We start from the raw sequence: 14,450 nt of genomic DNA, 5'->3' as shown, positions 1-14,450 counted from the left end.
TGGGGGTTCGCAGGGGTTCGGGAGAACCTCTAGTTAAGATTCTGTGCAGTTCAGAGAACCCCCAGATCCCACTCCTGGCTGGCCCTGTCCACCCTGCCCCTCCCCTCCCAGGAGTCCCCACACGGCCCGTTTTGGATGCAGGTATGTGCAGGGCGCATGTGGAGGCTCAGGGAGGGCAAAAAATGGGCCTGCCGGAAGTTCAGGAAGGGCCTCCAGAGCCTGAGGAGGCTGTTTTTGCCCTTCCAGAGACTCGAGGAAAGCCTCTGGAGCTCGAGGAGGGCAAAAACGCCCCCCCCCGCCCGCCATGGTGCAGGAGGTTGACTAGGCCATGGCCACCATGGCCACGCCCACCCAGTAACCAGGCAGAGAACCCTTTGCTAAACTTTTTGAAGTCTACCCCTGGCAATAACTATCATCTTCCTTAATGGCATCTCTATTGATCCATAAGTATTAATTCTCAAGCTTGTTTTGTTACACAATAGCAATATACACCTTTCAATACCTGTTGCCTATGCTGCACATATGAAAGAAACATATGAAAACATGGAACTGTTGTTGAAGCACATACAGTACACCACATGCACCTGTGGAAATCTGTGGCAATCTAAAAGTAGTGGTTCTGCTCCTTGAAATGCAATTAGGATATACAAAGTACTGTTATTAATATGTATGGGAATGGAACAGCCATGCAAGAGAGTCACATTACATTAAAAAGAAATGGCCACTCCAAAAGATAGGACAGAAAAACGTGGCACGTCAACTATTTATTGACCCAACAAAGATATCTGTGCCTCCACCTCACATAAAAACTTGTACTGATGAAAAATTTTGTGAAAGCAATGAACAAGGAAGGTGAAGGTTTTTGTTATATGAGACAGGTGTTTCTAAGAATAATGGATGTCAAGATTAAGAAAGGCATTTTTGTTGGTCCATAGATCAGATACATCATCAATGACAAACAATTCAAAGATCTGTTAATAGGGTCAGGGAAAATTGGTTGGAAAGCATTCAAGGATGTTGTTGAGAATTTTCTTGGCAACTACAGAGCATTAAATTACATTCAGCTGGTTGACAAATTTCTTACAGCATACAAGACCATGAAGTGCAACGTATCACCGAAGATTTATTTTCTGCATTCACACTTGGACTTCTTTCCCAAAGATCTACATGCAGTCAGTAACAAACATGGTGAAAGGTTTCACCAAAACATTGTCACAATAGAAAAATAGTATGAGGACAACTGGAATCCATCAATGCTGGCTGACTATTGTTGGACAATGTAGTAAGATGCACCAGACATTGAATACAATAAAAAATCAGCAGCAAAACACTTTTAGCCCTGTTGAACTCATGCAATGTGTTAGAAACATGGGATTAAATACATTACAGTCATTAAAAGGTAATGTCATATTTCTCAAGATTCCTATGTGATACAGTCATTCTGAAATTATATTTGTGTTCAGTTTAAAGTGGTCTATCCTAATCGCCAAAGGTTTTTCAGGAAACAAAACTTTTGGAAATAAATGTTGTGCATTGTTAGCAATTAAAAATTTACTAATAATCAATTAAAATGTGATTTAGTGGAAACACCTGTCCTTCCCTTAAATCTTAATTTAGAGATATGGGACATGGCACATTTCATTTATACCTCTAGTTTGTGTAAACTAGAGGTATAATGCTTTCTATTTTTATCAGCTCCTCAAGTCTTCCTGAGCAGATTGCTCAGGAAGACTTGAGGAGCTGATAAAAATAGAAAGCATCCATCTTGCTGACCCACTGAAGGACACCGATCCTCAAGAGGTGAGAAGTGACACTCATATTCAAGAGCATACAGAGTCACATGTAAACACCTCCCATCTCACAGGACACACATTGCTCAGTGACATTCAATGCAACAAAAAACATAAATCAGTTGGAAAATGACTTTGGATGGTACTATTTCTAAACTTGCCAGCAAGAGAATGTAACAAAATTAATAACAAAATAACAGAGTTGAAAGTGACCTTAGAGGTCTTCTAGTCCAACCGCCTGCTCAAGCAGGAAACCCTATACTTTTACACAAATCATTGTTCAATCTCTTCTTAAAAACCTCCAGTGTTGAGCACCCACAACTTCTGGAGGCAAATCATTCCACTGGTTAATTGTATGGTCACAAATTTTTTTGGAAATTTTAGGTTGGTTCTCTCCTTGATTAGTTTCCATCCATTGCTTCTTATCCTGCCTTCGGGTGCTTTGGAGAATAGCTTGACTCCCTCTTCTTTGTGACAGCCTCTTAGATATTGGAACACTGCTATTATGTCACCCTTAGTCCTTCTTTTCATTAAACTATTGTGTTTCCCCGAAAATAAGACCCTGTCTTATATTTTTTTGCCACCCAAAAAAGGCACCATTATTTTTTGGTGGGGGGAGGGGATGTTGTCCACTGACTCACCTCACTTGCGCACATCACCCCCGGCCTCCTTTTCGCTGTCCAGAGGCCTTAAGGAACTTTTTCTGTGGCCGGCAAGGCTTTCCTGAAGGCCTTTGGAGCTGGTAACAGAGCTCTAGAGCTCTGTTATTGGCTGCAGAGGCCTTCAAGAAAGCCTTGCAGGCTGCAGAAGAAATGGGCCAGCAAGGCAGGTGTCAGGGTGTGTGAGGCCTGGCTGCAACTGTCCGAAGGTAAGTAATAAGGCAGCTCCACACACACCCCATCCCCCTCCAGCTTAATTTTTACCCGTGTACCCTGGAGTGGGTGGGGTCTTAATTAGGGCTTATGTTGGGGGTAGGTCTTATATTGGACGCACATGTAAAAACAAAGCTAGGACTTACTTTCAAGGTAGGTCATATTTTCGGGAAAACACAGTAGACATACCCAATTCCTGAAACCATTCTTCATATGGTTTAGCGTTCAATCCCCTAATTATCTTACTGCTCTTCTCTGCACTCTTTCTTAGAATCTCAACATCTTTTTTGTATCAGGACTCTGAAATACTATGATTTTTAATAGTAACATTCTTGTTTATTTTTCATTCTTTCAATTACGTGGACTTTTCCCTTTTTGAAAGTGTATGCTTGTGTGTGCGTGCACGTGTCTGTGCACTTTATCCATGGAGAATTCTGCATGCTCAATACCTCGCGTTGTCATGAGGAGACAGAAAAAATGGTCTTCATGATCTGATAGAGCAATGGAAGCACCATGCTAGAAAGCTATGCTACATATCTCAGCCTGATATTTCTGCCTGATCTGGTTTCCTCCCAACTAACAGTATATCACAGCACTGTTCATTGGAATTGATAGAATCATAGGGCTGGCAGGGATCTTGGAGGTCTTTTAGTTCAATTCCCTGCTCAAGGCAGGAGTCCTTATACCATCCCGGAAAAATGGTTGTCTAATTTGTTCTTGAAAACCTTCAACAATGGAGCACCCACAAGCCTGAGAGGCAAGCTGTTCTACTGATGAATCATTCTCACTATCAGGAAATTCATCCTTATTTCCAGCTTGAATTTCCTTCTGATAAGCTTCCACCATTGCTTCCTGTCCTGCTCTCAGATACTATGGAGAATAAATCCACCCCTTCCCTATGATAACTCTTCAAGTACTGGAAGATTGCTATCATGTCTCCCCTGAGTTTAAACATACCTAGTTCCCTTAGTAGTTCATTGTATAGCAATAACAATAGCATTTAGATTTATATACTGCTTCACAGTGCTTTACACAAGCTTCTCTAAGCAGTTTACAATTAGTATATTGCCCCCAACAATCTGGGTCCTCATTTACCAACCTAGGAAGGATGGAAGGCTGAGTCGGTCAATGAGAATCGAACTGCTGGCAGTCTGCAGAATTAGCCTGCAATACTGCACCACCACAGCTTGTATGATGAAGACCCCTTATCATCTTGTTGCTCTTCTCTGCACTCTTTCTAGGACCTCAGATCTTTTTGTATTGGAGTGACCAGACCTGGATGCAGCATTCCAAATGTGGTCTCACTAGTGTAGTATAGAGTGGTACTATTACTTCTTGTGATCTTGATGCTATCCCTCTGTTGATGCAGCCTAGAACTGCGTTTGCTTTTTTGGCAGCTGCAGCACACTACTAACTTAAGTAGTGATCCACAAGTTCTTCTTTGGGATCTATCCTATGCATTTGCTCTGTGGTACATTATCACAAACAGACTGCAAGGATCCTACTGCATGAATGCTACATATATATATAGAGAGAGATAGATAGATAGATACAGATAGATAGATAGATAGATAGATAGAGATAGAGATAGAGATAGATATATAGATATAGATAGATATATAGATATAGATATAGATATAGATATAGATATAGATATAGATATATCAATTCATTTTAACAAACACTGTACAATATTAGCATGAGCCACTGCTGTGCTAATAGAACCCTACACAAGACAGGTGATTTCAGGATGCCCTAGTTTAGTGTCCTTCTGCTAATTTAGTTTTCTAAGGATTTGGGAACTTAGGTAGTCATTTCACATTTGTATCTTGATTATCAAAGAAAAGAAGATAAAAGCTCAGATGCCAAGAAACAAATTCAATTGCTCACCACATTTCCAGCTTCAGCAGCTAACCTGGCAGCATACCGAGCAATTAACCGATGTTCTTCATCCAGTCTGCTAGGACTGTCCAGGACACTGCTAAAGGAAAGAGATCTCACATTTACCAATTGGTATTTGCAACTCCAGAATATCAAATTCACACTAGGAAGATAAGTGATTGTCCAACATGACACAGAATATAAGCGGTGTATCTTGGGAATGCATTCTCAAGCTTCACTCATGAACCAATCATGCCCAATTTCATTTCTGCATAAAAAAGTAATAATTCTAGAATTATGGCTTCTAACTGCATTTTGTTGAAAAGTGTATGTAGAACTGCAACATATTTTACATATAGTATTTCTGGGGAGTACTGCATTTATATAGGCAAGCTCACAACACTTGACATTTACCAGCATCACTATTTTCAATATAAATTTTTGAAATTTAAGTGTGATTTTAAAAAAAATGGGTAAAAGATGTTTTAGTTGATAATAGTACAAAAAATAACATTGCACTGACTTTGTGTCACAGCATAAAGACTGGGCGATTGGCTCATATGCTCAAAACGTGAATGCACATATCAAAACCATATTTCTTCAAAAAGGTAGTAGAATAACATTAGCATAAATTTCATGAGTAGAATTTCTGCTGTGAACCCATTATGTCCCCTAAAAAGGAAATAGGGAGGAGGGGAAATAAAAGAATAATATATGATGACAAAGTCATATGAATGGCTTGCAAAAACAAAGTAAGAAAAAAACATAACATCCAAAGTGAAACACTTGTATTTTAATAGGCAGAAGCATTTTGTACTTCGCTTTTCAAGGACAAATGCAGTAAACAGTGTCAAATACTTTGGTATCCTAAAATCCAGTCAATGTGAATGGGATTTTTAAGGCTGAAGAACATTAAAAACAACTAGGGCTTCCAGTTAAAGTTTTCATTGTGCAATTCTTCATTGCATCCTTCAAGCCATTAAGACAAGAAAGACAGAATAACTGCAGGTTGCCACTGGATTGGTAGCAAGAGGGCAACTATTTATCACATCAGGTGCCAAAGCAAAAAAATTCCAGCAATATTCTTCCTCAGATGGGTCCCAAAACAAGATAATTGTTTTCTCTATTGAAGGTTTGCTAATGATTGCTAGGACTGCTGAGAAAACACTAACTTTTAAGAGGAATTAAATCAGAAATCTGATTAAAAGCTGCAATATGAACAGGCTTGTTCCCCCCTTCCTAGCATTTTCCCCCAAGTGCAGAATCTGGGGGGTTTTTTTGGGCGGGCGGGTGGGGGAGGGGAATAAACCAAATATTGATCCATTGGTTGTGACAGGAATTGACTAATCAGCTTGGTTGGACTAGCCCCATGAGGGCAAACTTATGACACGCATGCCAGAGGTGGCACACAGAGCCCTCTCTGTGGGCACACGTGCCATCGCCAGCTGCTCTTCCGGATTCCGTCACGTGGATGCGTGTGTGCCGGCCAGCTGATCTGGCACATGTGCGCACCGGCCAGCTGCTGTCTTCCGGGTTCCGGCGCATGCGTTCCAGTTTCGGCACTCAGTGCCAAAAAGGTTAACCATCACTGGACTAGCCTAACATTGTGGGTTGAGAGAAACTGACTACCCAAAGTCACCCAGGTGGCTTTCTTGCCTAACGTGGGATAGAGTTCACAGTCTCCTGGTTTCTAGCCTGGTGCCTTATTCGCTAGACCTAATTGGTTCTTGTAATATGAACAGGCTGTGCCGTGACAAACTTGATCACATAACAAGTGATATATTGACAGATAGAGTTGCTTATACCAGAACAATGCCATGTATCAAAAAAGTTTTGTCATTAAAATGAAAACTTTTTAATGTCTCAATGAGTTTAATGTAAATCCAGATTCTTTTAAGCTGAAGTCACAAGAAGTTATTTATTTGATTTATGTTGTTTTATACTGGGTTTTTTTTTCTTTTGAAGGAAACCTGTTTATGTTGCTTCCACATTTTATGGCAGATACATGCAATGCCTGGGACTTGTGGGCACATTTGAAATGTTGGGTGTAACTTTCCTAAAATGGAAGCTATCAGGAAAGTACAAGTTACAAGGCATTCATATTCACCAAAAGTCAAATATTGGAATTGCCCTCCACAATCTGTTCTATTACCCTCCTGTATTCTCTATTTTTAAGAATGATTATGGAGGCCAGACACATACAGTATTTATAAATATGTTAGAAATTGGCCAACAGATTTCCAAATTGGCAATTGCCCATTCTTTAAATATTTTTTCTAATATAATGCAAACAACATAACCCATTTTAGAAGGAAGATTGGAAACCACTTGGCAAAGCATGGCTTTATAGGACAATGCAAATAGTGCCCCTTCTAGAAATGATCCCACTCAGAGGATCAAAAGGTGCTGAGAGATATTGCATTGCCTATTTTGGCAAGGACTTACTGGCTTTGTTTGTGGGAAGGAATTCTTTTCCTTACACTATTCTTTTTAAAATGCTGTTTGGCAGCATAAGGTAACCCAACTACATTTTTCATATCAAAGCATCAGGCATCTAGCACGAATGGGTAAAATCAGTATGGCACAATACACCATTTTAGGTTATCTCTGGCACATTCATCCCAGAGTTGTCTTTAAAGAAATCAAGATTAATTTCTGAAATTCAGGAATTTGGAAAAGACCTGGGAATACTTCTAGAATAGACAAACTGCTAGAGATATCCATTAGAACATATTCTCATCAATGACTCAGCTCAAACCATAGAAATCTTGATTCTTCCTATATCAATTCAGTAGTTCATCATTTGAGGTGTAGAGGAAAACATTATTCATGTTTCCCCAAATTTAGGGGTCTTTACGAAATTAAAACATTTCATAATTGTTACATTTCATGCCCAACACCATTTGTTTGTTTGAACCGTAGCAAGAAGCCCAGTTAACACTCATTTTGATATTTGTTCCAAATTTCCATCAGATTGTTGTAAAACAAATCTCCTTTAAAGCAAGCGCATCCATAAACCTCTCATTTTTAGATTGCCTCTTTTTTTCTTCATAACATTTAGTCAAAGACCTCCCTTTTTTTAAAAAAAAAAGTTTTTTTAAAAAAAGTCAGTAATCCATTTTCAAGCAAAAAATAGATAAAATAAAAGTGAATAACCACAGACCTTCCTAACACCTGTTTTAGTTAGTGGATGGGCTGGGACAACCCAGCTGCCTATACAGGGCATCCAACCAAGTTCTGAAAGGGAAAAGAATAATCACCCTGCATACCCCATACCCCTTCCACACACAATCTGCTTGCCTAGCACTAACCGTGTGCTGCTTTGTAGCTGGCTCACATAGGCTGCTATCAGCACATGCTCATCACTGAGCCCATCGGAGGGGGTGAGGCTTTGCTGCAACCTAGGGATATTGAAAGCAAAGGAAGCAAAACTCAACAGAAATGAAGATGAGGCAATGAAATAATGTAAATTATTTGAGGAATATAACATGATTAAAAAATAATAGTTAACAGATGTGAACGTTAGAAGGCGGCAGCGAGACGGACTTAAATAGGCGGGAGTTCCTGTTAGAAGTAAGGGATCAACAAGACATGAGGAATGAGGTAGGCTTGTCATTATATTCCTTTTCTCTCCACTTGGAAACTGCACTATTAATCTGGAGCCTGAAATTCTGACAGGCAGCTAGCTAGGGTTCTAATTCATGGAAGAGCAAGCATGTTTATTACTTGGCAAACCCCAACTGTAACCACTCTCCTGTGCTTTGTTTGTATGCATTAGCAGATGCATTGTTCTAACAGACATACAATTAAAGGATATACCCAGTCAAAACAGTCTTCTTTTATTTATTTATTTATTTATTTATTTATTGAATTTCTATACCGCCCTACTCCCGAAGGACTCAGGGCGGTGTACAGCCATGAAATAAAACACATAAATATACAAAATTTAAAATCAAATAAAATAAATTAAATAAATTTGGCTGAATTTATATCCATAATTTAAAATACCCATAATTTTAAAATACAATTAAAAATTTAAAATTTTCATTTAAAAGGGAGAAAATTTAGGCGAGGCCCGCTTGATGAAATAAAAGCGTCTTCAACTCGCGGCGGAAGGTGCGCAGATCCGGGATCCTCCGTATCTCTGGGGGGAGCTCATTCCAGATCGTCGGTGCCCCCACAGAGAAGGCTCTCCCCCTAGGGGCCGACAGCCGACATTGTTTGGCCGACGGCACCTGGAGGAGTCCTTCTCTGTGGGAGCGTACTGGTCGGTGGGAGGCTGTTGGTGGTAGTAGGCGGTCCCGTAGATAACCAGGTCCTAAGCCATGGAGTGCTTTAAAGGTGGTAACCAGAACCTTGAAGCGCACCCGGAAGACCACCGGGAGCCAGTGCAGCTCGCGCAGGAGAGGTGTTACATGGGAGCTCCATGTTGCTCCCATAACCACCCGCGCGGCAGCACTCTGCGCCAGTTGGAGCCTCCGGGTGCACCTCAAGGGGAGCCCCATGTAGAGAGCATTACAATAGTCCAGACGAGAGGTGACGAGGGCATGAGTGACTGTGCGTAACGAGTCCCGATCTAGAAAGGGACGTAACTGGCGAATCAGGCGAACCTGATGAAAAATCCTCCCGGTCACGGCCGTCAAGTGCTCTTCTAAAGACAGCCGTGAATCCAGGAGGACGCCCAAGTTACGAGCCCTTTCCGTGGGGGCCAATGATTCGCCCCCAATAGCCAGCGATGGCACCAGCTGACTATATCGGGACGTCGGAAACCACAGCCACTCGGTCTTGGATGGGTTGAGCCTGAGCCCGTTTCTCCCCATCCAGATCCGTACGGCCTCCAGGCACTGGGACATCACTTCAAGGGCATCGTTGGGGTGATCCGGGGTGGAGATGTACAGCTGAGTGTCGTCAGCGTACAGATGGTACTTCACCCCGAAACCACGGATGATCTCGCCCAGCGGCTTTACATAAATGTTGAACAGGAGGGGCGAGAGAACCGATCCCTGCGGCACCCCACATATAAGGGGCCTCGGGGTCGATCTCTGCCCCCCTGTCAACACAAACTGCGACCGGTCAGAGAGAAAGGAGGAGAACCACCGTAAAACGGTGCCTCCCACCCCCAACCCTTCCAGCCGGTGCAGCATGATACCATGGTCGATGGTATCAAAAGCCGCTGAGAGGTCTAACAGGACCAGGACAGAGGAACAACCCCTGTCCCGAGCCCTCCAGAGATCATCAACCAACGCGACCAATGCCGTTTCCGTGCTGTACCCAGGTCTGAAGCCCGACTGGAACGGATCTAGATACGACGCTTCATCCAGGTACTGGGGTAGCTGTCGCGCAACCACACTCTCAACAACCTTCGCAACGAAGCAAAGGTTGGAGACTGGACGATAGTTAGCCAATACTGCCGGGTCCAGGGAAGGCTTCTTGAGGAGAGGCCTTACCACCGCCTCTTTCAGGGCGGCGGGGAAGACACCCTCACCCAACGAAGCATTTATAATCCCCTGGAGCCAGCCTCGCGTCACCTCCCGGGAAGCCAGCACTAACCAGGAGGGACACGGGTCCAACAAACATGTGGTCGCGTTCAATCTACCCAGAATCCTGTCCACGTCATCTGGGGTCACAGGATCAAACTCATCCCAGATAACAGTCTCAAAACCTGTCTCCATCACCCTCTCTGGATCTATCGCGTCAGAGTCCAGACCTGCCCGAATCTGAGTGATTTTGTCATACAGATACTGAGCAAAATCCTCGGCTCTTCCCTCCAAGGGGTCCTCCCGCGCTTCCTGGTGGAACAGGGAGCGGGTCACCCTAAACAGGGCGGCCGGGCGATTATCTGATGACGCAATAAGAGCAGCAAAATGAGAACACTTTGCTGCTTTTATCGCCACTAGGTAATTCCTAATATGAGATCTTACCAGTGTTCGGTCAGATTCAGAAAGACTAGCCCTCCAACAGCTCTCTAGGCGTCTTTTCCGGCGCTTCATCTCCCTCAGCTCCTCGGTGAACCAAGGAGCCAGGCGAGATCGGCGCCGGGTCAGAGGCCGCAAAGGCACGACTCGATCCAGGGCTCCAGCCGCCGCCCTATCCCAGGCGGCAACTAGGTCCCCAGATGAGGCGTGAGCCAGAACCTCCGGGATTGGCCCAAGTTCCATCTGGAACCTATCAGGTTCCATCAGGCGCCTGGGGCGGTACCATCTTACCGGTTCCGCCTCCCTGTGGCGGGGTGCTGCGGTTCGAAGGTCAAGGCGAAGGAGCGAGTGATCTGACTATGACAAGGGCTCGATGACTAAATCCCCTATCTCGAGATCACTCAACCACTGTCCAGAGACAAAAACCAGGTCCAGTGTGTTTCCCCCAGTGTGCGTAGGGCCATGAATTAGTTGGGTCAGGTCCATGGCCGTCATGGAAGCCATGAACTCCCGAGCCACCTCAGACGCCTCACCCACGGATGGCAGGTTGAAATCCCCCATGACCATAAGTCTGGGAGTATCAACCGCCACCGCGGCAATAACGTTGAGTAGCTCGGGCAGGGCTGCCGCCACGTGGCAGGGAGCCAGGTACGTGATCAGCAAGCCCATCTGAACCCCATGGCCCCACTTCACAAGGAGGGACTCACAACCGGCTGTCTGAGGTACAGTGGTCTCCCTCGGCCTAAGGCCTTCTCTAATAATAACCGCTACTCCCCCGCCCCTCCCCTGCGACCTTGGCTGATGGAATGCGTGGAAACCTGGTGGGCACATTTCTACCAGAGGGACCCCTCCCTCTGGGCCCAACCAGGTCTCCGTAATACCCACCAGGTCCGCTCCCCCCTCGTAAACAAGATCACAGATGAGGGGGGCTTTATTTACTACAGACCTGGCGTTGCACAACATCAAGCGAAGGCCCGGGCCCTGGAGGTCTGAGCTACCTGGAGAACGGGTGGAGCCTTGGGGGCCGGAGCACTCTACCGCTTGAAGACAGCGGGTGCGTGCTCCCTTAACATGATATGGCCCCCTGCTCCCGCCATATCTACCTCTCCCACACACAGTACCGATGGTAGAAACGCAGTCTGGACCAGCTCGACCCCCTCCGGATCCCCCACCACCCCCGCCGAACGTCCTGGCCAAGCCCGATTCTCCCCCTAGTGGGTTATCCCCCAAACCCACAACCCTAATTCCAATCCCACCCCCCTCCCCCCTCCCAGAACCCCTTAAAAGTTTAAACAAGGACAATTTTAAAAAACCCCGCAGCCCCCTCTTTGCAGCATGCCACCTCTCGGGACTCCAAAGCCCGTCATCGAGGTAGGCCCTCGATAGAATGGAGGGCCAAGCCTGCGAGAGGGGGGAGTCTCGCAGACCAAGAAGCTCCGCTGCTTTTGAGTATCCTACATATTCAAATCCATATTTTGGTGTATTCGGAGGACTGTCATTAGGCTGGGGCATCAGATTGGCTTCCATGCTCTGCCCCAAATTCTTGTCCTTTCAACAATCCGTTACCTTAGTCCTCTAGACAAACTCCTGAAAAAAAGTTCCCATTTCAACAGTAAGATAGAAAATAAACTCTATTCACTACCTCTCTCTGACCTCCGAAATAGGACATAACATAACCGGAATGTGGAAGAGGCAGGATGTCCATTAATGTAAGTAGGGCCTAGTTAGACAAAGGATGCCTTTGACAGAAAAGGCCTGCTTCCCATATATTTCCTTTCGTACAATATAAAAGAGGGCTTAACATAAGGAGAAAAAAGAGGAACAGAGATAGCTCATTTGTGGTCTCAGAAAGAGCAGAGAAAAACAGTTGAGTTGAGTCCTTGGAAAACTGATTAGACATGGGCTAAACACTTTTTTGGATATCCCAAAACCAAAGCACAAAAGCAAACACACACACACACACACACAAACAAACACAGAGGAAAAAGAAACAAGAAATGCAAAGTGGGGAAAATTATTGTGGACATTTTAAATTTCATTAGTTTGTAAATGTAAGATGATTAATGCATATTATGGATATTCTACTTTGCTATGCCATCCTTTTAGGATTGATGTATATCAGGGGTGTCAAACTCGCAACAACATGTTGTTGTCACATGACGTATCGCAACTTTTTTCCCCTTCACTAAACCGAGGGTGGCGTGGCCAGCACTTGATGCATCCGGTCTACAGGCCGCAAGTTTGACACCCCTGATGTATATGAATGTAGTGTCATTTTGGATATTCAAGCTAAAAGTCTTAAAAAGTGCATAAAGTTATTTCTTTTTTAGGGACATTTTGAACTTTTAAAAAAATCTAATACATTACCAAAAAAAAAAAAAAAACCCAACTAGGAGACTGCTTTACTTTCTCTAAGATTTATGAATTATATTTATATAGGTATTTGTTTTTGAGATGACTTCATCTTACTGTGCCTAGGAGCCGGCTTGCTCAGAGCTGAGTAAATTGTCCTGAAGGAGTCAGAACTCATTTTATGCACCAAGATTAGGCAGTTTCTACAGAAATAATATTTAGTGGTTAATTGGGAACACTTAATAATGTTACTAAACAATTCAAGTTGCCCTATTTCATTAATCTGAAAAGGGCTGATTGGGTTCATGACATTTTGCTGGATTACTTTATTATGCTCCATACTGTTGTTCAATAAATCTTTTTCTTAATTGATTTCTTCTTGTCCAGATTGTGAAAAAGTATTCATTGACACAAATTCATTCTTTGGTAAGAAAAGTGCTGCTAGCAACAGCAGAAGGGACCTAACTGGAACCGGAACTGGAAATTTAGAGCAACTTCCATATTCAGGAAAGCTTATGAAACACTGGATTTTTTTCTTAAACAGGTAGACAGGTATCTGAAGTAGCTGCTTCTTTGGCTATTATCTATTGATTTCCTAGTTTTACAGCTGTTCTCCTTCTCCTAATAATCTGTGATGTAATGTAATTGGCTGAAGAAAATATTAATTGCTGTGCATTCACCATCATAAGGCAGCATAGCTGTGCAGCTCATAGCCCCAGCTAAAAATCAGATCTTTTTCCAATTTGGAGCAACTGACCTTTTGGAATAACATTTATGGCCTAAGAATATTTACAATGCTCCCCTTTGACCCCACATCTTGCTTTAATGTCATTACACTTTCCAGCTGGCTTGCTTGTGCAGTTTTATGAGCTCGCCATAAAGTTGAGCTTAGTGGCAATGAAAGCCACTCTGTGCAATAAACTAAGAGGCCCACCACAAGATCCAGATAGCATCGTATCGGAAGGCAAGGAATTAAGCTTCCCTCTTGGATAATGCAAAAAAGGCAGACACTCTGAATGCAGACGCCTGGCAATATTTTTCAAAGTAATATGGCTCTTAGTCTCTTTGGAGATGAAGAGAAGATTCTCCTTTTTCAGTGAAAGTAGTTACGCTTCACTTAAGGTGAGAAGCTCAGGCAAGGGTCCTTCTGCATAGAAATCCAACTTTCTTCAAGGAGTTTTCCATTGGGTAAAATCTGAGATCTTTTTACTGGTAAAGGGCGATTTGAACTTACTATTTGCTAACATAATTTTGGTACTGCTGTTTCTAATTCTTAAAACATTTTTATGCTATTGCTATCTGCTCTAACAGACGCTAGGCTGGAGAGGAGAACATAAATGTTTATAAAACTATTGGAAGTGTGTATGTTAGCATGATTTACACTGATAAACTTCTGCACATATGAGCCATTTCACGTCAATGCCTCAAACTGGAACATTATTTGCCTCACCTTTTAAACAGAAATCCCACATCTTTGAATTAAAGTCCATAATAATGCAAATAGGCCAGTCATCTTGAGGGTAAAAGAAATCTGTAGCCCTGATCTACAGAAGTTGTCGTTTATATCAGTGTTTCATTTTCTGCACTGCTGATGAAAGTGTTTTTAAATGTGAGATGCACTATAGACATTGCTAAAGTAA

The 14,450-nt window shown here is 43.2% G+C and overlaps 1 protein-coding gene across 12 annotated transcripts in view; it reads right to left on the bottom strand.

Moving 5' to 3' along the window:
• The window catches only part of DTNB (dystrobrevin beta), a 134,892-nt gene that overhangs the window by 41,373 nt on the left and 79,069 nt on the right, over positions 1-14,450 (bottom strand). For 4 of the 12 annotated variants that reach the window (XM_034421169.3, XM_087888782.1, XM_034421170.3 and 1 more), the window contains exons 11-12: positions 7,855-7,944; positions 4,553-4,643 (exon numbers count right to left, since the gene is read on the bottom strand). In XM_034421169.3, coding sequence (XP_034277060.2) covers positions 4,553-4,643; positions 7,855-7,944 — 181 coding nt within the window. The remainder of the gene's footprint in view (positions 1-4,552; positions 4,644-7,854; positions 7,945-14,450) is intronic. The other 8 variants (XM_087888781.1, XM_087888783.1, XM_087888784.1 and 5 more) reach the window with 3 other exon arrangements.

This window comes from Pantherophis guttatus, chromosome 1, assembly GCF_059756535.1.
Source record: "Pantherophis guttatus breed Tessera chromosome 1, ASM5975653v1, whole genome shotgun sequence".
Taxonomy (NCBI): Eukaryota; Metazoa; Chordata; class Lepidosauria; order Squamata; family Colubridae; genus Pantherophis; species Pantherophis guttatus.
The sequence above is the reverse complement of the archived record's forward strand: the minus strand, read 5'-3'. Positions and strand labels throughout refer to the sequence as shown.